This window comes from Lagopus leucura, unplaced genomic scaffold (assembly GCF_019238085.1).
Source record: "Lagopus leucura isolate 7727_CA_CO unplaced genomic scaffold, USGS_WTPT01 Super-Scaffold_100001, whole genome shotgun sequence".
Classification (NCBI taxonomy): Eukaryota; Metazoa; Chordata; class Aves; order Galliformes; family Phasianidae; genus Lagopus; species Lagopus leucura.
Window position 1 is genome coordinate 35,858,802 of NW_024962262.1, and position 22,469 is coordinate 35,881,270.

Genomic DNA, 22,469 nt, shown 5'->3' on the forward strand with positions numbered 1-22,469 from the left:
CTTTAGACATGACGCTGTAAGCTACTTAATCAAAATAACGTCTAAAGAACACATTTCCTACTCACAAATTATAATTTTCTGCATAATGCTGGGCCACTGAATTGCTTCAAATTATTTCCTTGTACCTGATATACTCTTCTTACTCTTGGAATTGTACTGACCTTGCTCAAATAAATAAAACATTTCCGTCTTTATCCAACAGGACTTTGCACTCCTGCATGCAATTGCCCACCTACAAGTACTGACCACACAATACTTTAAAACACAACAAACAAAAAATAAAGTATACTCACCTGTAGATGTGTTCTAACAAAAGATTTCTTTCCTGTGTAATCAAAATTATTTCTCATTAAGAAGTACAGTAACTGCGAAGCTTCAGTACGAATTGAACTCAATTTGGAATTGCAGTACTTCAGAATCTCATAGCACAGGGCAGAACACATATCAGCTCTACCCTCATAAAACGTAGAAGGAAACTGAGGAAAAAAGCAGAAAAGAAAGAAGGTATTCATTAACACCCCACTCTTGACAGCATAAACATCTTAAGAAAAACACAAGTGCCAAATGAATAGTCCCAAACAACTGAAAAAACAGTTACAGTAGTTCACAAAACAAAGTCGTTTTTACAGCAATTCAAACAATAATTATTCCAGGCCCTTTATGAATTTTGATTTGGAATTTTTAGTTCTCAAAGTTCTAGATAGTATATTTCTAGCTATAAATCCAGATAAGTACTTGGAGATAAATTATTTTAAAACTCCTTACCTTAAAAATAAGTGCCCTTAAAGCAACGAAAACATTTTTCAGTGCTGTTTCAGACTGATTCTTTTGAAGGAAGCAGAGGTATACATCAAATACTTTTTTCATTAGTGGATTATGTCCATGATCTGTCAGTAGCTGATTCTTTAAATTAATAGTGAGAATTTAGGAATTTAATACTGCAACACATTTATACCACTCTGAAAACATACATATTTTTAAAAAGCAGGACATTAATTCAAAAAAAGAAATCTGGATATTATTACTGAGACATTGAATAATACAAGCAATAATAACTGAGGTTTAATGAGATATTTCTACCATTGCATTGATCCTGCTTATAAAGAAAGTGCTGTTAACTGATGAATGTTTCATACAAGAAGAGATCAAGTTCAATATACAAGCCTGCACCTGAGCGCATCCAAATATCAATTATGGTACTGGCATAGAAAATACAGTTTTACCACTCATATTAAGTAGATACTACAGTTTCCAGAAATACTTTTACAAAGTTAAGATAAGGAAGGAGCTTTTCCAACAGAATACTGATGATCAATATGGAGTACATTGGGCAACTGAAGCGAAAGGTTCAACAGGTTATGAGATGTTAAATGCCACAACAACGAAATACAATACCAGAAATGCTAAAAAGTGCCAAGTTACAGAACTACAGTGTATGCTATGCAATTTAAAATAAAATTTTAAAAACAGTTTTGCCAAAAAAATTTTTTTTTGGTATAATTATAGGAGATGTTAACATAAATTCAAGGACAAACCTTAAAAGCCATTGTGAATAATGATAGAGTATCCAGAATTGTAAGGCAAACTTCTGTGGCAGTATTTGCTTCCAGTAAAGACTGGTGAAGAACGTCTGCATCTGAATGGCCATAGCCTACAAAAATTAAGTGTAAGTGCTTAGTGCACAAATTTACATGTATTTTATTTCCAAAAGACTTGCTGAGAAGATTGACAAATATAAAGCCTGACAGGAGTTAACATTCAATACAGAAAAATAATTAATATCCATTTGTCAAATATGTGCAAACAATTATTTTAGCATAATTTGCACAAGATCATAGAATAAAGTACAAATGCCAACAACAGAAACAATAAATAGCAAGGAAAACATTAAAATGTTTGATGTTTCATATATATATGTATGTATACGCACAAATGTATAAATAAAAATATATACTTATACATGTATACATACATACATATATTCACAAAATAAATGCCTCAGTAGCATGAAGTTACAGCTGAAAATATGCACTGGTGATTTAGTGATGTTATAATGATATTGAATTCAATCATTATTAAAATACAGAACACCAAAGGAATACATGCACTTATACACAGTTGAAGACCTAAGGAAGTAATTATGCTCTGTAGGAATAGCATGCAATAACTCCATGTTTAACCAAAATACTTTATTGACTTTTGTTCTGTAATGCAATCAAATAATTTAAAAAACAGCATGCTTCAGCAATGGTTAAAATACATTGTTTATGTTTCCTAACACTGATCTTTCAGAACTGGATTGACAGATGTGATCTGGCTGCTTTGCACAAATTTGGTGTGAATCATGTTAAAATATTAGATAGCCCAACATAGACAACTTAGCATTGCTAGAAGTATAACTTGAACTCACTGAGTCTAAGAAGAGATGAAATTCTTTTAGGCTGTCACCTAGCCATTTTTTCTGTACCCTTTGCTACCCTACTTAACTATGCAACTGCAGATACCATTGTTTTCCTCTTTCTTTATCCAGACTAAGTAGACCTACCATTAGGTGTAGCGTTAAAAGAAAAGTCACGGTGTTTGTTTTTAAGAACAAAACAATGAAGAATGAACTTGAAACAAGCAAATAAAAAAGCTACAAAGTGTAGGAAAAAAGATTGGTAAAACCTGCACTAGTGTATTCTGCATGGAAAGGATCCAGAATAACCATCAGTTTCTACAGATTTACACGTTTTCTGTTAGCAAGTATACCCCTTTTTGCAATATATATGCATATATATATATATAAAAGTGTGTGTGTGTGCGTGTGTGTGTGTGTGTGATATTCTCCCTGCCTCCACTTCATCCTTTTCCCGTGTTTTTTCTCTACAATTTCAGTTCCATTACCTCTTATAACTCTGTAACGACAGAAAGAAACAATCAGTATTTTGAAGCAAGTTTTAACATAACAGCCACTTGCCAATATTTTCATTTTTGTAAAAGTATTTTTTTCCTTAAATAAATTCAAGAAAAAGTCTTTTTCATAGCAGTCACCTTTAGGTGACTACAGTTTAGGTAGGACTTCAGGTGTCCTACAGTTTCGGTACCATTGAAGATATCAAGAGATGATGACTATTTTGAAAACCCCACTGAGGACAGGAAAAATACTGTTTAAAGAAATATTTTGTTTGCTCTTCCAGATATAAAGAAAGGTTATTATAAATCCTATGTTCCAGAGTTGTTCCAGTTTTCAGGAAGAGTAAAAAAGACAGGAAGAATAAAAAAGCCAACTCTGGTAATTACGGACCTATGAGTCTCACTCCAGTGCCTGCTAAATTCAGAAAACATTATCCTGAAAGCCACTGAAATACATTTGAAAGATAATACAGCCATTGGTCTAGGCCACAAACTGTTCACAAGGAGAAAATCCTGATTAACTACCTTTCCTTTTATAACAAAATCACACATCTAGCTGACCAAGAGAAGCCAGCTGATGTGATTATTTTGGATTTTACAAGAGTTTGCAATACTGTCACAGTATCCTTCTGGACAAAATGTCCAGCATACAGCTAGACAAGTACATAATAGGATGGGAGAACAATTGGTTGACAGGTTGGACTCAAACTGCTATAATAAGTGGGGTTACATCAGGCTGGCAGTCAGCCACAGTGGGGATTCAGCACTGCTCCATTTTAGGACCAGTTCTTGTTAATGCTTTAATAAGTGAGCTTAACACAGGAATTGAATGTATACTAAGAAAGCTTGCAGATGATACTAAATTACAAGGAACTGTTGACTCACTCAAGGGTAGAAGGGCCTTGAGAGAGATCTAGATGAAATAGCAGGCTGGGCAATCACCAACTGTATGAAGTTCAACAAGAGCAGTGACAGATTCTCCACCTGGGACAGGAAAATCCTGGATATATGTACAGAACAGGAGATGAGAAGCTGGAGATCAGCTTCACAGAATAGGACCTGAGGATTCAGATCAATGGCAAAATGAATACACACTGAGTACACATCTGCCCTGGCAGCCAGAAGGGCCAACCACATCCTGAGGGGGTGCATCAGAAACAGCACTGCCAGCCAGATGAGAGAAGGGATTGTCTGGCTCTGCTCTGTGCTGGTGTGGCTTCACTGCAGCGCGCTGGGTGCACTTTGGGGCACATAAGATCCAGCTACTAGAGAGCATCCAGAAAAGAGCTGTGAAGATGACAAAGGTTCTAGATAGCAAGATGTAGAAGGAGCGGTTGAGGTCTCTTGGTTTGTTCAGCTCGGGGAAAAGAAGACTAAAAAGAGGCTTAACAGAGGCCTACAGCTTCCCCACAAGGGGTTCAGAGGGGAAGACCCAAGGGAATAGCAAAGAGCTGATCAGAGGAAGGTCAGTTCGGTGTTAGGAAAAGGTTCTGCACCAGAGGGTGGTCAGGCACGGAACTGGTGCTCAGGGCAGTGGTCACATCCCCAAGCTGCTGGAGCAAAGAGCACCTGGACAGCACCATCAGTGTTCGGATTTTGGGTGGTGCTGTGAGAAGCTGGGAGTTGGGCTTGATAATTATTGTGGGTCCTTTCCAACTCTTGATATTTCACTCTTCTGACCAGAAGCTGCAGCCAATCCACAACATTCCAAACAGTTCAAACTTTTTCTTTCCATTAATAATTTACAATAAACTAGCCTTTGCTTACACTGCATTATTGCAGAAGTTTTGGGCAGGATGCAAACAAAGTAAAACTCAGTTGGGCTTCATTAGAAGACATCTAACATATATGATATGGAGATCTATCTAGACATGCATACGAACATGCATTTAAAACTATCTAAGAACTCTGAAAATAGAATAACCTTTAATGACTGAGCTCAACATCAACTGTAAACTGCCAATACAGCTGAAGGTATATCTCTTCTTATGTACATTTGTATGTCACTGTGTTATACTGAGCTTCCTCCTCTCCTTTAACACAGATGACACACATATAGATCCATCTTCTTGCTGTTTCTTCTGAGGCTTCAGAAATTTCAATATAAGTCTTATTTTCTTTCACATGTAAGTCACAAAACTACACTGAAATTCCTCAGAGATCTGACATATCACCTATACCATGATATCAGTTCTTTTCCTTGGATTAATAATTAAAAAGGGAGAAATGAAGTTTATAAATTACATTTACAGACAATGTTGTTTCTAAAATCACTATCTTTTGGCACGAGAGCAAGGATTTCCATCATATACATCCTAACTATGTGAGTATATATGTTATCCAAAAGATTTATTAAAGTTCTGAATGCTAGCAGTGTGCCCAGGCGGCCAAGAAGGCCAACAGCAATCTGACTTGTATCAGAAATAGTGTAGCTAGCAGGACAAAGGAGGAGGAAGATGAAGCCAGCTATGGTGAGGTTGCACCTTGAGTACTGTGCTCAGTTTTGAGCCCCTCATTAAAAGACAGTGCAGCACTGGAGCATATCCAGAGAAGGGCAGCAAAGCTGGTGAGGGTCTGGAGCATAAGTCCTATGAGGAGCTGCTGGAGAAACCAGGGGCGTTTAATCTGGAGAAGAGGAGGCTCAGAGAAGACTTCATCTATCATCTATTGCTCTCTGCAATGACATGAAAGGAGGTTGTGGCAAGGTGAGCGTTCGCCTCTTCTCCCAGGTAACAGTGATAGGCTGTGAGGTAACAGTCTCAAGTTGCACCAAGGAAGGTTCATTTTGGAAATTAGAAAGCATTTCTTCTCTGAAAGAGTGGTCGGGCGCTGGAACAGGAGTCACTGTCCCTGGACGTGTTTAAGGAAAGGGCAGAGGTAGTATTTTGGGATGTGGTTTAGTGGAGAATATTGGTGGTAGGTGGACATTGGACTGGATGATCTTAGAGGTCTTTTTCAACTGTAATGACTCTATGATTCTATTCTATTCTATATAAATAATACAGATGGAGTGACGACAACACAAAACTGTAAGTCAGAAAACAAGACACAAAAGACATAAAAATCATTTTAACATTTGACATGGCTTTCATAGTAACATGTTTTCACCTTAAAAAACCATGGTCAATACAAAGTCTAACATCCTTATATTTATTAAACGTACAGCATTAAAAACACTGCTATCACTTAACTGAAAATTGACTGAATGAGACACTGTGATAATTCCTTCAAACTAGTTGGAAAAGAACAGAAAGTTTATTCTTACATAAGCATGCATTTATTAAAATCTTTCAGCTCACTGTCCTTAAAATCAGTCAACTTGGTTGAGTTTTGCACATAAAGTCCAGAAGCAACGAGGTGATTTATTTCCCAGAGAATTTTTTTAAATCAATATTCCTGTACAGAATATTTTACCATACAGAACATGTAGTTATACAGTGTGAAAGCACTTTTGTGTATCAAAAAACATGTAAAAATTTGTAGAAGCAGAACTGATACAGCATGAATACAGTAGCAGGAGACTGCTTACATGAAAAAATATTTTCCAGAACTATATAGTTTTATGAACTATCTAATTCAAAGAATGTTTTGTATTTAAAATTATATGAAAATGCATTTATAAACAGGGTGGGTTTTTTTGTTTTCCACCAAACTGCGTGGTAAGTCTTGGGTAATTATGTTGACCGTTGCTTGTAACATAACAAATAACGAGCTAAAAGATTTTAAGTATCTGTAGGGGACAGTTAGATATGCTCAGGAAATCAAGAAATGAGTATAGTGTAAGTCAAATAACTGCTTTACTGCACACCATTCTTTTCAGACCCAGTTATCCAGTTTATTCTACTGGATTAGTCAACCAGCTTAATTGCTTTTGAAGCTGAAAATTGCAAAATGGTGCTTCTGAATACTTTACATACAGCATAACTTGCAATTTAAGAGCAGCATATTTAAAAAGATAGGACATAAGCAGATTTAGTTTTCAATACAGCAGTCTTATAGAAGCTGACTTCAACCTGATTAAATCTTACCATTGTCTACAGAAATTCCAAGAATACTTGATATCTTTCTCACACTGAAAACAGAAAAATCACTTCATTATTGGACGCTTTTTGACTTCCAGACAAACTAAATCATGGGCTTCACATTCTCTGTAGAAATTTTAAGAAGCTTATTTCTCCTTAGCAGATGTCAAAACATGGAGATATGGTCAAAGTGTTAATTTTTGTTTTCAGATTAATCATAAGACCGAGTTGGGGAAAAAAAATGAAGTTTTATGAAGCAAATAGAAAACAACTCAACTCTGTACTCTGTAACTATGTGTCCAACAGAGCAGAAGTGTATGCAGTTGAAAAGAAAAAAAAAAAAAGTTTTTTAAATATAGTATCGTTAACCACGCTCCATGTTACGGCATCAGCCAGCATTAATTGTTTTATCACAAAGCAGGGAACAGACCATCCATTTTTTCCAGTTATTCGCTCGACCTAGAATAATAAAAGTCATCGAAATGCACTGGTGTGGCTCTGGGACCTGTGTGGTGTTGTGGTACTGGCTGAAGATGATGAATGTTACCATGTCATGAGACTTACTGTGGTTAAAAGTGAGAGAGTTATCCAGGCTGCTCAGCTGCTGCAATCTGGCATGCATCATTCCTGTTCTGTTACGGGAAACAGGCAATGTCTGAGATTTTCGATCATGAACTATGGATCCCAACCCCTCCTGGTTCCTGCAAGATGGGTGAAATGGGATAGAAGCAAAAGTTAGACATGTCAATCAGCAGCAAGACAGGAAGTGTTAGTCAAGCAGCTACAAGAAGTTTTATAGAAAGAGTCATAATGCAACCTATTTAATGTTTTACTTACAAAACAAAAATAGGTTGCTTAAAAAAAAAGCATCACAGCAAATGCTTTCCTAAAAATCTCAAAGCACAACAGCAAAAGCACACGAGTAGTTGCTCTGAAAATGCTAGATTTACTTCAGAGCTCTTGCGCACATCAATATTTGAGAATACAAAGATTCCAAAGATATTTGGAACCCAAAACCTTATATAAAATTTTTAGAAAAAAAGCTAGAAAAAGACACATGGTGGTAAAATTAGAAAGCATACATGCAACAGGGAAGAGTAGGAATTAACTGAAGTATTATTGTGGACATCTTACCCAAGCAGGAAGGGAGAAGAGCCATACACTTTGTTAAACTTGCAGCAATCAAGTGAAGAGAACAGAAAGGTGATCTGTGTTAGCAATCAGTACAGGCTAAATTCCTATTGTGTACCACCACCAGAGCTAATGAAAAATGACAACCAGTGCCTGAATATTTCCCTGTTCCTTTTCGTTCTGTGTCCTTTGTGTATTTTAAGAGTATGTGCAAAGTATGTCATATACTTTAGTGTAACAACATGAAAGACTAGAAAGCTACATTAATTGGGGAAATTCAATAATTCTGCAGAACACAAATGACTTCTATAGCTTAAGTCTTTTTTTAGCATAACATGCACTACACAAACTAAGCGATCAGTAAAAAAGGAAGGAGGGTAGTTCTTTTCTAAAAACTAGTCAAAGGAATTAAACTTTCTTTTGGTTGGTTGGTTTTGATGTTTGTTTCTTTATATATTTTTCAATAATTTTATCATTTTTTTTATGAAAAGCCTAAAATCACAAGCTTCTGTAAATCCAGAGTTTATTAGAGCACAAAGGTTAAAAATCAAAGCCTTAGCAAAGACAGACTTGCTTTGGTTGCTGATTATTATTCATCTTTTTGAAGTTGTGCAAACATGGATGAGATCTTTTCCTGAAAAAATTCCAGGAAGGTAGTCATGTTTGTTGTTTGTAGAAACACACTCACATACCACTGAACTTAAAACAAAAAGCTAAACATCTTACCATCCGAGCTCTGCAATTTCTCTCCCACCAAGCTCAAGAGGACCAGTATTTGAACTCTACAAATTTAGTTATAACAGGACCACCATGTATGCCACAGTGTGAAGCCCAGACAGATTACTACATTTTACTCTATTTAAAAAAATACTTGGTATGAAAGAACACACTAATGCAAACATATTCAAATACTTGAGTACAAAAGCTGCTCCAAAAGTAATGCCTCCCATTTTATGTTAGCCCACATCAGAGACACACGGTGTTTGCATGGCAGCAGAGGCTGAACTTTCCCACCAGTGTTCCATTACACGCTGTGACTGTGTGACAGATGGCAACAGAGGGGCAGTCTGACAGAATGACATCCAACATGGAAGCACGTATGAAACAAAGGGGTGTCACTGAATTCCTCCATGCAGAGAAAATGGCAGCCACTGACATTCATTGGTGCTTGCTGAACATTTCTAGAGACCAAATAGTGGATGTGAGTACACCGAGGCAGTGGTGATGAGTTTCAGCAGTGGGGACAGTGGGTCACCTGCAGTGGTGCAGATTTTTATGAGTGAAGCACGCAAGCTCTTGTGCACTGGTGGTGAAAAGGCACAGCTAATGGCGGTGACTGTGTTGAAAAATAGTGTTTTGTAGCTGAGAATTTACTCTACCAAACAGTGCTTTTGTGCTTTTTGTATCTATTGTTGTTTTCATGAAATAAATAGGAGGCATTACTTTGAAACAAGTACATACTATATACATATTTCTGAGATTTTCTCTTAAACAGCAGCCAATGGGAACCATACAGGTACCCAGAAGTACCTAGAAGAACTGAAAAACAGCAGAGTAGAAATGTCTACTACTCACCTTTCACTGAAGACACTTTATTAAATTTCTATAACATTTCAACTGACATGGTTTTATGGCCGAGTGAATAAATCAAATATTAAAATGATAAAACTTCTTCCCAAAAGACATTACTTCAAGGAAAAAACTCTTCAGTAAAAAGACAGTAGGAAGGGTGGGTGAATTGCAAAGTAATTTATAATAAACACAGCACACAACATTCTGTATCCTATCTAGAAGTGTGGTATCTGCTTCAGAATTGTTAATATAATAACCACTTACTTCAAATTGTTATGTATAACTTTACAACAACATTTCCACTCCCATATAATGTATTTGTAGCAGAGTTCTGCGCCCATTATTACTTTTAGTGGATACAGGACTGTACAGGCTATTATTCTGAGTAGACAATACAGTAACATTTAAATTCCACACAGTACCTGGCTATGTATCGTTTTCCCATGTACTGGAACTGATGTAAGCACACTCTACAGAGAACACATAAAAAGTCAGAAAAATAACACAAAAATCCTTTATAAGTTTCTGTTCATTGGAATTACTCAACTTTTTTTTTTTCTTGTTTAACTTTAAACTCTTATGCCATGAAATTTTATCTCTCCAACCCTTAAAATTAGTTTCCAGTCCCCAGCCAAGAATAACTGATTCAGGACCTCTGAAATCAATCAGGAATGGTTGCTGTTTTAGTTAAATCAGGATTAGTATAAAAAGACCACATCAATCTCAACATTTCTGCATCAAAACATCTAGTATGAGTCTTGCAACAACAAGCTAGGAGTCAAATAATGAAAAAGCAGAGCACATTAGAAAATTATTAGCACCAAGTTCAAATGTTACGTCACAAAATCATAGAATGGTTGAGGTTGGAAGGGACATTTAAAGGCCATCTGGTCTACTTTCTGCGCAGATGTGGCACTGGGGGACATCACTTGCATCATTCGATCTTAAGGGTCTTTTCTAACCTAAATTCTATGATGGGAATTTTATTTTGTTCTGTATTCCTTAAACTGATACTGTGATGGTAATCTGAGATTACTGATCAGATCAAAAACTAATTCTACCTTGCCCTTAAACAAGAGGCCATTAAGGGAAAAACATTGTTCACTCATTTCATACAGTTTATACCTCATGCTTCAGTCTACTACCTGTGCTCATTTACCTGCCCAGTTCTGTTTTCAGTACAATCAATATAATGCCATCTGTACTCAGTGGCTGAATTAAAACACTATTTGTAACATATTTCTAAAATGAACTTTGAGTATCACATTACATAACAATTAATTACTGATATTATAGTGACTGAGTCTGTAACAACTGAAATGAAGAAAAACAAATCAACGAAACAAGACATGCAGAAAAGCTTCTGTGTTGCACTACTTCCAGTCAACAGCACCATACTTGTTTTTTATTTATCAGTTAGTTCTCATGAATAAACAATACTACATGTGAATAGGCTGAAATATAGCAGCTAATAAGAAATAATGGATTCATCATATATTTTGTTTCCAAGAGGAAAGCTAGGAAGACAATTAATTTCCCTTTGTTTCCGAAGTCATTTGATTCAAATGATTTTCATACGCAGCCATATCATTCCACAAGTTTGCATTACAAGATGCATTTGAATGCAGGCAAGTCAACAAGACAGTCCATTCCACTTGCACAAGAAATGAAATTCTGAGCACTACTTACAGTTTAAGAACCTTCTGAGGTCATTTCTGCATAGCCTAATTCCAGAAACTGTTATGGAGTTGGACAGACATGCAATTGTGCACATCAAGTTAAGGATTTCTAATCAAGACTTACTGTGATATTGCTTTTCAAACAATCAAGAGTAACACATACATTTCTGTCCACGCTCAAGATTTTAACAGCACAGTGAAATGTATGATTTTATGATAAACTCAAAAAAAATCTTACTCTGTAATTGTGAAGAAGTCCATGAGTTCAGATTTCGTAGCCTTGTTCCAATAAGTAAACAACGCATCTAGGAAAACGAAAAATATGAAAAACAAGACAAAGGCAGTAAGCACAAAAAAGCATTAAGTGGAGAGCTAGAAAGCTGTTCTTGGTTTTCAGATAATTAGGATCTCAATAAAAATGGCTTGTGAGGTTACAAAAGATATTAAGTCATGCGCATAAATCCAATCCATCATTACATATTTTTTAAAAATAGGTGGAATTACCTACCTTCTGACATACTTCTCAAGATATGAAGGAAACACATAAGCAGACTCTTGATCTCTGCTTGGTCAAGTTTGTCATATCGAACTACAGAACTTCCCAAAGTGCTGCTCTGTTGGTTCTGAAAAGAAAATAAACAGTTTGGCTGAAAGTTTCCTAAACTGATAATAAACTAAAATGTTTTAAATTGCCTTATTAATTCCTGAAACAGAAAAAGGATCTCAGAACGGAGACAAAAATGTTTTATGTAGAGATAGGCCTCTAAAACACACACAGTACACATAAGTATAGAAATCAAACCTCTTTACTTTTGTTTATTTTCATTTCCTTCTTTGCACAAATTTTCTCCCAAGGAGGACGAATAAGAGAAGTTACCTAACAGTGACTGCAAACTGAGGCTTGCCCTCTTTGCTTAGTGTAAATACTTTAAAAATTACACGCTGTTAGGCAACACATACATCCTCCTTTGCTTTTGAAGATTTTACGTTGAACTGCAGGCAGAACTGACTCCACACAATTCTACTGGAAAGCGAAGAATCCCAAGGGAAACACACAGGTATGGAAATAATGTGCATTCTGCATCTACTGATAAATAATCTGCCTTTGCCTTAAAAAACAAACAAACAAACAAAAAAACCCTTTCCTCCCTTTGTAAAGACCCTACACTTGTGAGAAGCCAATCTACAATACTCATTACTGAAGGAAATCCCAAAATCTGTCCAAAAAGAAAAAACAAACTAACAAAAAAAAAAAAAAAAAAAACCAACATGACAGCTTGACAACTTTCAAAATTTACTGCATAAAGGGCTACAAAAAGAAAAAAAGTAGAACTGAGAATATAGAAAGAGAGCTTTAGGCAATGACCTATTTGTAAAACAATCATTTTTACACAATCAAGTGTTATAAAATCCTCAGTGTGAAGCTGAATGTTCATTTAAAGGATATATTCCACCTTCTTCATTGCCAATTCCTCCCTTCCAATGTGAGGCTACTTATCCCAATGAAAGATGAACCAGCCATTTAAATTATTTTCTGGAGAGTTAATGTTCTGATATAATTGATCTGTGCAACAGTTTCTACATAGAAGCTTGATAACGTCGGACTCATTAACTTTTTAAGGCCACATACCAGCGTAAGAGGTAATCCTTTATATCAACATTAGAAAAACAAAAACAAAAATGAAAATAAAAATAAAAACAGACTTGTGGGAGAGCACTTGGTTTCTCAAACTGAGTTCCAATACCTCAAGGGCAGAATAGTCCTTCCAGGAACACTCCTCACTGAAAGCAAGAGAAATGCTAATCCATGACACTTTGCACAGGCATCAATTGACTACTGAATGTTGACTACTGATGTTCCATGTTCCTAAAACAATCGATGCAGTCTCTCACATACTAGCCATTGTATGCAGTGAAACCACATGACGTTATAGTAATACTAGAAATAAATTACTTCAGTTTAGAAGGAAGTAGACACCTGCATAAACCTGAACACTCCTGATTCTAAAGGTCCCACAAATTGTTCACTTCAAATAAATACAGAATCTCTAGTGAATAAGGAAGTACTACTGTATAGTTATATGCAAACCGAAATGGAGCAGGCAATTAATGAGTGACAGAACAGAAACCGGTTTTTGAGTTTTCTATAATTTTGATACTGTTTAGAGATAGAACTCCCTCTAAAAGTTGAAAATGTACACAGTTAAAACAAGTTTTAACTCAGTAGCATACAAAGAAAGGCCATATTAAAATAGAAATAGTTTCTAGCGAATTCTTTTTCCACAAGGCTAGTTCTACAGGTTATTCTGAATGAAAATTAAGATGAAACCAAGCAATGAGCAAAAATTTGAAAATACATGCAATGAACAGCTGATCTAACAGAAACTTTGGAAAGCAATGACTAAGAAGCCAGAATTAAGTATTTTTCACACAAGAAATTAACAGCATGCAAAACATGAACTCTCTATTACCTAAATTGGCAGATCAGAGTAGAATTTTCAAAGGATTTTGACTCCTTTGAAAACCCTTTTAGAGAAAACACTGCACGTTAGTAATTAACAATATAAAAACTAAGTAATGAATGACAGTATTGCCATTTTAGCAACAGCAGGTGTCCAAGGCATTTCTGTCAAAGAATGTGAAAGAAAACATATTTATATTAAGAAATATATGACTCAGATTCTGCTAATAGGTAAACTAATGGATAGTTCTGACTTAACTAAATTACATAAATGAACTATTACAGGTTTGGTACGTGGTTGCTTCGCATATATTTGCCTTGAGATTCAACTGTTGCAAAAGAAGTGGCAAAACTATTGATCACACACACTTCACTCAGAAGCTTAACTATACCAAGCACAAAAACCAAATACTTCTTGTAACTGAAGGGAGAAAGCAGCATGCATAATTTTCTCTGGCAAAACTGGAATTGTCAGAAGCGAAAAATCCATAGTAACACGGTTTTTCTTTGCAGGGTGAGAATTTTCTTCTTCTCCTCCATTAGGACGCATAGCATGAGCAGAGTGCCTTCTGAGAAGCTTCTCTCTCTGCCACACGAAGGCATGTCAGGGTCAAGGGAAAAAGTTATCGTGTTGTGACATGCACAACAAGATCTAAGAAAATGAAACGTGATCAGCATAAATACAAGCTCTATAAAGACACAACTGAATAACTCACAGCTACCAGAACCAAAACTCCTACTTTGTAACAGGTTCCAAGTGAAATGCTTTAGAAAAGTCAAACTAATATAAGTCACTTAAGAGAATTGATAGTAATTGATTTTAAAAATGCTTGTATTACATATATTGTGTGTTGAACAGATAGAGTGATGACCTCCACAAAATCTCGCATAACCAGAGTTTAGTTCTCACAGGCAACATTTAATGCTCTTAACCTCATACCCTTATCTAAAGGGAAAAAAACAAGTGCTTGCTCATGTTTCTAAATTGAAAATCAGACTGCATTTTCTGCAGAACAGCTTAATAAAAACACTGTTAGAAGAGCTCATACGACATGTGTTTCTCAAAAGAAGATAAAACAAAAACTTCTGAAAACGCTGCTCTGAAGTTATTCTTGAAAGCTCAGTCCCAGCAGAGATAACAAAAGTTAACTTGAAATTTCAGGAGTACACTTCAGCGGGTATTTTTTTTGTTGTTGTTTCTGAGGGGTTTTTTTGTTTGCTTGTTTACCTTGTCAAGAGAATTGCTTTTGTCACTGTGTCTTTCAGGAAGACTGTTTCCTGAGTCTGTACTTATAAGAGAGCCTCTTGAGTCAGCATTCCTCACACAATTAATATTCGGAGTTGAAGTAGTATATGGAGAAGCTAAACAAAAGAAAATGTAAAAATCTCAAACAATGCATATACTGTAAAAAGTCACTCTACAGACCAACCTCTAAGCCCCTATATATATATATGTATGTATATGTATGTATGTATTTCTTAAGAATCATAGAATCACCAAGGTTGGAAAAGACCTAAAAGATCATCCAGTCCAACCGTTCACCTATTCCCAATAGCTCCCAAAAAACAGGAATTTGTCTTCTTAAAAAATAGGGCAATTACTACTAGTAACAAAAGAAAACTTCTTCCTTTTTTAGGTTTTTGTTTTGTTTTGTTTTGTTTTTTTTAAGTGCTTACCAATGCCAGAGATAACACCAAACAGATCTTTAGGAAGGTTATTATCCAATGTGTTTACTGCTTTTTGTGGTGTTACCAGCTGATTTGCAGTCGGCAAATTTAGCCCATCATCCTTTCCACTCTGCTTGGGAAAAAAAAAAAAGGAATAAAGGAAGATATGATTATTGTTTTCCAACATTATGGGTATAGTTAGTAATACATACTTTATTTTCTAATGCAGCGTTTACTATATAGAATGACAGAATCATTACAGCTAGAAAAGACCTCTAAGATCACCTAGTCCAACTGTCAATGCATCATCACCATTCCCACTAAACCATGTTACCTGTGTTCCACATCTCCACGTGTTGTGAACATCTCCAGGGATGGTGACTTCACCACTTCCCTTGGGCAGCCTGTTCCAATGCCTCACCACTCTTTCAGAGTAGAAATGCCTTCTAATATTCAAACTGAACCTCCTCAGGCACAACTTGAGGCCATTACCTCACAGCCTATCAGTGTGATCTGGGAGAAGAGGCCAACCCCCCACCTCGCCACAACCTCCTTTCATTTCACTGCAGAGAGCAATAAGGTCTACCCTGAGCCTTCTCTTCTCCAGACTGAACACCCCCAGTTTCCTCAGCTGCTCCTCGTAAGACTTGTGCTTCAGACCCTCACCAGCTTTGCTGTCCTTCTCTGGACACACTCCAGTGCTGCACTGTCCTTCTTGCAATGAGGGGCCCAAAACTGAGCACAGTTCTCTAAGTGCAGCCTCACCAGTGCCAAGAACAGGGAAATGACCACCTTCCTGCTGCTGCTGACTGCTCTATTTCTGATACAAGCCAGGAAAACATTGGCCTTCTTGGCCACTTGGGTACACTGCTGGTTCTCGTTTAGCTGTCAACTAACACCTCCAGATCCTTTTCCTCTGCACATCTTTCCTGCCACTCTACGCCAATCCTGTAGCATTGCCTGTAGTCACTGTGACCAAAGTAGAGGACCCATCACTTGTTCTAGTTGAACCTCATATAAATGGACTCAGACCATTACTCCAGCCTGTCCAGATCCTTCTGTAGGGCCTTCCTGCCCTAACGCTGATCAACACTTTCTCCCAACTCAATACTTTCGCTGATACCAAGGTCAGGCAGACAGGATGCCACATGGATGCCACATTCACTAGCCTCCAGTTGTCTGGAACCTCTCCGGTTAATGAGGACTGTTGATAAATGATCCAAAGGGGCTTGGCCAGCTCTCAGTACCCTCAGGGGGATCCTATTCAGCCCACACACTTGATGGAATAGCAGGCTGCTGTTTCCTCTCCAACTATGGAGGGTTTATTCTGCTCTCTATCCCTGTCTTCCAGTTCAGGGGCTTGTGTACCCTGTGGATAACTGTTCTGACTACTAAAGACAGAAGCAAAGAAGGCTTTAAGAACCTCAGCCTTTTCCTCATCCTTGGTGGTAATGTCCCTAGTTGCATTCAATAAAGAATGGACATCTTCCTTGCCCCTTCTTTTGTTGTTCATTAATTTGTAAAAGCACTTTTTTTTTTTTTTATTTTTAATCTTTCACAATGGCAGATTAAGCCCCTGCTGAGCTTTCGCATTTCTTATGTTCTCTCTGCATATCCTAGTAACATCCATGTACTGTTCTAGAGTTGTCTGCCACTTCATCCAATGATAGTAAACTCTCTTTTTCCTGGAGTCTTAGCAAAAACTGTTCAGCAGGCTGGTCTTCTACACTGGCTTGCTTTAACACCACATGGGGACGGCCTTCCACCGTGTGTTCTTGAGGAATGTCGAGCTTTTGTGGCACCCTTTCCCCTTCAGGACTAACTCCCAAGGGATTCTCCCAGCCCATTCTGAAGCTCAAAGTCTGCCCTCTGGAAATCCAAGGCAGCAGTTTTGCTGACTTCCCTCCTAACTTCACCAGTAACAGAGAAATGAATTATTTCTTGGCCACTATGTCCAAGTCAGCTTCCAAGTCAGTCATGACCACCATGACTCTCACCATTCCTTCTCTGCTTGTAAATAGTAGGCCTAATGGGGTCCTTTCCCTACTAGGCTGTGTCAGGAAGTTATCTTTTGCCCACTCCAGGAACTTCCTGGAATATATTTCTTTCTTTCTTTCTTAATTTCTATTATCTATGCTCAAAAAGCATGGAATGATAGGTTCAGATACTTCCACAAGTCTGAGATAGCCTTTAACTTAAAAGATCTCAGCAAATACTGGAAAAAATGAGTATTCCATACAATTGAGTATTCCACTGTAATACAGACAATTTCAAAAGACCTAGATTTTTATTTTAAATACCCAATTTTTTGTGTTGTTGGAAAGGCACTGTAAGTTTCTTTCTCTTTCTTAACTGGCAAATGGTACTCAGCAAAATACGGAAAAAATAAAAATAAACTCTTTAATTATTAAATCTCAGATTCAATAATTGTGTACAACAATAGCATTTCAATATACTCCTGTTTAGTTTTGGGTTTTTTTCTTTGGTTGGCTTTTTTTTTTCCGTTTGTTTTTGACACTTCAACAACACTACTCCTTCAACTTTTGTTAGAGCAGACAAAAAGATGCACGAGGTCTATAGTTGTTAATAGAATGATAGAAACATACACGAGAGATACAGAAATAGTAAGATGCTATATAATATTAAAATCAAATGACACTAGAAACATACTGTGTTAGTCTGAGGCTTGACATTCTACAAAAATCTTCACAGGTTCAACTGAAGAGCAAGTTATGATGCATTTATTGAATGTAGCCAACTATGATGTCAGGCATAACTTAGCTGGACCAGAGGAAGGGCAATCAAAATCATAAAATGTAACTAAAAATTTTAATGTAGTATAAAGGACAGAAAACAAACTCCAAGAATTCTGAAATTTATGGAACTTTTTCCTGAAAGTATGTATTATTTTATATACATGTTAGCAAGAAATTATGATGAAAATAATCAGAATATCAAATAGAAATGGTCACTCACATTACTGGAAGGATTAACAGGAAATGGAGACACATCTTTAACATTGATTCGTTGGACATTTTCTATAAGCAATCCAAAGAGTGGCAAGTACATAGTGGCTATTCGTGCTTGATGGACCTAAAAACAGTTTGAAAAGAACGTTTAATAAATATTTGTTAAGCCAGAGTTCACACTTATAACTTCCTGAGTGGAAAAGTAATGGTCATCTCTGTATTCACTATAGTTTTATCAACACATTTTATTTATTGTTTCAATATAACACAGAGAAAACCTACAGCAATATGATTTCAGCTAAGACTAACCAAGTAATCTTACGACAGCTTTATAAACTCATGACAGCATTTTTCTTATGCTCACTTTACCAGTAGTAATGATGATGTATAGACAGTTGTCAAGTATTAAGAGTAGCACTTAATGAAATTAAGAGCTTTAAAAATAGTCGTTATATGTCTAAATGTAATGGTTACCAAAATATATCAAAAACAGCTATCAAAATGTAATAAATAAATGTAATTATTCTAAAAAGATGCCTTGTGGTCCTCTTTGGTAAAAGTAATGGGGCCTGCAAATTGTTTTTCCTACAAACACCACACATTTTCATCACAGATGCAGTCTGAACTCAAACAACATGGCTGCAAATTAGTAAGTTTTGTGAAAGAAGAAAAAAAATTCTCTGAAAGTGTGCACACAGTATTTATCATTTTGTACCACTAACAGAGAAATATACTTACCCTGGAAGCATATCTATCATCAAAAGAATGCTTTATCATCAAATTCTTGAGCACACTAATAGCAATCTGACGCACTTCTCTGAACTCTTGCAATGCATTTCCCACCTCCCTTAGAAGCAGCCCCACTAAGAAGTGATTCTTACAGAACTCATCTGTTAATGAATAATCCAGCTGGAGGTCTGAAAATAAAGCAGAAATTCCATGTAAGGAATGGTATAATTTAAATAATATATCAATTAACCTAAGGCTGAACACAAAAGTTATTGACAAATTCCTGTTCAGACATTTGTATATATCATAAATATTCACATATACCCAGTTAACCACGTAATTATGCATTAAACAACTGCAATTTATATTCAACCAGTAGAAAATAGAGAAGTATAAGCATATGGAAATAAATAAATAAATATATATATACATATATACGTATATTCAAATTATGTATTCTTAAAGTACTGTCCAATATGCATGATCTTCCTTCTAAGCTTATCATGACCAGTGCCTTATAGCTACATATTAAACTTAGATCTACATTCGTTCACTGAAAAGGCACCCAGGGCATAAAGGCTATGAATATCCTATTCTTCAGGAATTTCTTTGTGGGGTAGAAGAATTTAGATTTTATTCTGCAGTTCAGTCCCAAGTTAGTAAGCTTCTAAGGCTACAAGCCAAACATGGATTAACTAGTTTGAGATTTCTGTATTGCAGTTTTGACTTCCTTCTTCATTATCTATCTTCCAAAAACACTGATTATGAATATAGGTGATAAAGCCTGCTAACATCTGTGATCTTAGTTAATTCATGTTTTCTAAGAAAATAATCCCCCAGATTTGCTGCGGATACTAAAAGCTGTAAGAGAGAACACGTGCCTCGTACATTTTAACTGAAGCAATTTCTTCTCACTTTACATAGAAGAACATGAAAATATTTAAATAAATTAGCTTAGAAATATGTAAATTATAAGTGCAATAATATAGTAGGTATTTTTTTCCAACTTCAACCAGAAGTACTACTTTTCCAAAAATATTTACATATTTAGTGTCGATTGCAATAGAATTGGGATTAATGAACATTTTATTGAAGAACTTTTTCACTCAAATCATTACAATGCAATTTTATACCACAAAGTATTTAATATCTGTTAGTAACTATAAATGCACACTAAGTCACATATAGAGATAAGTATATATTATATAGACATATAGACACATACAGAAAACCAACAAAGCAGATCTGACAGAGTAAAGTCGAACTGCTACACTTTAGAAGTATTTTATGAAATTAAATAATCCATCTATTATACGCAGTAAATGGAGAACATAAAAGAAACTCTCCCAGTATAGGAATCATGAAATCAGAAAGCACAGGCTTTCTACAGTCCTTCTTAAAATGCACACAAGAACCATTCACATCACCCGAGAGCTCTTTTGCTTGGGATACCAAAACAGGGCCAGAAAGATTTCAAATAAAGGTCTTTTATTCTGGCCAAAATCCTAGATCACCAGGGAACAGGATTTTACATAATCTTTTACTGTGTATTCAGAACTACTATTTTCTCTAGTCTTGCAGCTCCATTAGGAATAAAAGGAAAAAGTCAAAGACAAACACAAGCTCTGTGCTGCTGTCTAGCTCTTACTCCCAAATCTTGTTCTATTACTTTGATAAAAATTTAATTACTACTCAAAACTTAACATCAGAACGGGAAAGAGAGACAAGAGTTAAAAACATACTTTATCATATCTTTTAATGAGTAGGTGCTTTGTATAGATTATTCTACCTAAACTATTCTCTCAGTTTAAAGGAAGAGATTAAAACTTTAGGCTTCCATTTAAAACAGTGACATCTAAAAAACACAACATACATGCCTTTAAAAGAATTTACCTTGGTATCTCTGAACTCTGCCTTTTCCAAATGGCATTGGTAGATTCAAAGGTATGTAGTGCTCATGATTACAAACTACACGGAGAAATTCAAATTTGAATTCAAAAAGTGTCTGCAAAAATAAAGTATAAATTAAACAACTGATGCAGTAATTTGATTAAGATTATAAAATTAGCTTTCTTACACGAGAGTGATTTCTCGCAATCTTCCAGTGCAAGGAATTAGAGACCTGCAAATGTTCTGTAGCTCATCAAAATGTACTTTCAGAACAATTTATACTTGACAGTTGGGTATGTTCTAATTACATCCTACTATGTCCAAATTTACTTGGACATATAGCATATTATAACATATTACACACTGATTTAAGAGAAGTTTGATTTTGCAGAAGAAATCCTTTGTACCACTGATACATGTTCTTCCCACTACAGGAAACTGATAGAAACTTATCAGAAATCACAGATCACATCAAATGCTTCCAACTTCAGCCTTTTGCGTTCATGCTAAAAATTCCTGCTTAGTGTTGCCCATTCTCCTCTCCCTTTTTCTAGAGGGCAGTACATATTCTAGAGTAGTATACATGCTCTACGGTGGTCAAGTTGTAGCTGGAAATGGGAATCAAAATTCGAAAAAATGATTCCATGGAAAAAGAAAATCATATAGGCATAGCGTAGAAATTTCTAAGAAACATGCTTAAATGTAGCTAGACATAAATCTAAAGCCTTAATGTAGGACTCTACCCATATGCAACAAGCAACTCTTAAAACTATTTTGTTTAAAAGCAGAATACCTTTGGATCTCCTGGTGCAAAGCAGCTGATGTAATTATTGATTTGCTTGAAAACAAAACCTCTATCCATAAAAGTAAAACACCTCTGGGGGAAAATAAAGCAAACAAAAAAAAAAAAGCAAACAAGATAGAAATGATTAAATGTTGCTTCAGTATCCACTTACTATATTTCTGTATTTTACTAGTTAATTTTCTGAACACACTATTGATATTTCAGTCAGTTTGCATGTAAGAAAACAAAACAAACTAAGTACATACATACACAGACACATACCAAATTTTTCTTAGAATCCAGAATGTAAACAAATTAAAAATAAAAGAGCTGTTAGAAGATAAGAAATCTATCTTGGCATAAACAAAAATGACATGGCACTAGCAGCTGTATCTATCATTTTATTTCCCATCCTTTTTTCTTCCTCATAGTTTTTATTGGTTGAAAAAAGAAAGACACTGTAAACCAGTCCGTATAAAATATGTGTAAATAAAACATAACCCAGTGCATGAAGATTTTGTTGGATTAGAGAGTAACAAGGTGATATCTGAATGGGGAAAACAAAACAAGAAATAAAATTTTGATAAAATACAAACTCATTAAAATCAAACTTCTGAACAGATGGCTGTTTCAATATAGAAGGCAAATCATACTTCAGTGCATTTTAGC

The 22,469-nt window shown here is 35.8% G+C and overlaps 1 protein-coding gene across 3 annotated transcripts in view; it reads right to left on the reverse strand.

Annotated features, from left to right (window-relative positions):
* Window positions 1-242: 242 nt before the first annotated feature.
* Window positions 243-22,469, reverse strand: part of DOCK9 (dedicator of cytokinesis 9) — a 73,924-nt gene continuing 51,697 nt past the window's right edge. The window contains exons 29-41 of one of the 3 annotated variants that reach the window (XM_042866908.1): window positions 21,810-21,893; window positions 21,020-21,131; window positions 19,136-19,314; window positions 18,405-18,521; window positions 15,438-15,558; window positions 14,989-15,122; window positions 11,808-11,922; window positions 11,538-11,604; window positions 10,043-10,090; window positions 6,924-6,967; window positions 1,536-1,651; window positions 766-903; window positions 243-476 (exon numbers count right to left, since the gene is read on the reverse strand). In XM_042866908.1, the coding sequence (XP_042722842.1) occupies window positions 258-476; window positions 766-903; window positions 1,536-1,651; window positions 6,924-6,967; window positions 10,043-10,090; window positions 11,538-11,604; window positions 11,808-11,922; window positions 14,989-15,122; window positions 15,438-15,558; window positions 18,405-18,521; window positions 19,136-19,314; window positions 21,020-21,131; window positions 21,810-21,893 (1,494 nt within the window). In that variant the 3' untranslated portion in view covers window positions 243-257. Of the gene's footprint in view, window positions 477-765; window positions 904-1,535; window positions 1,652-6,923; window positions 6,968-7,481; window positions 7,619-10,042; window positions 10,091-11,537; window positions 11,605-11,807; window positions 11,923-14,988; window positions 15,123-15,437; window positions 15,559-18,404; window positions 18,522-19,135; window positions 19,315-21,019; window positions 21,132-21,809; window positions 21,894-22,469 lie in introns of all 3 variants that reach the window. The other 2 variants (XM_042866907.1, XM_042866906.1) reach the window with 2 other exon arrangements.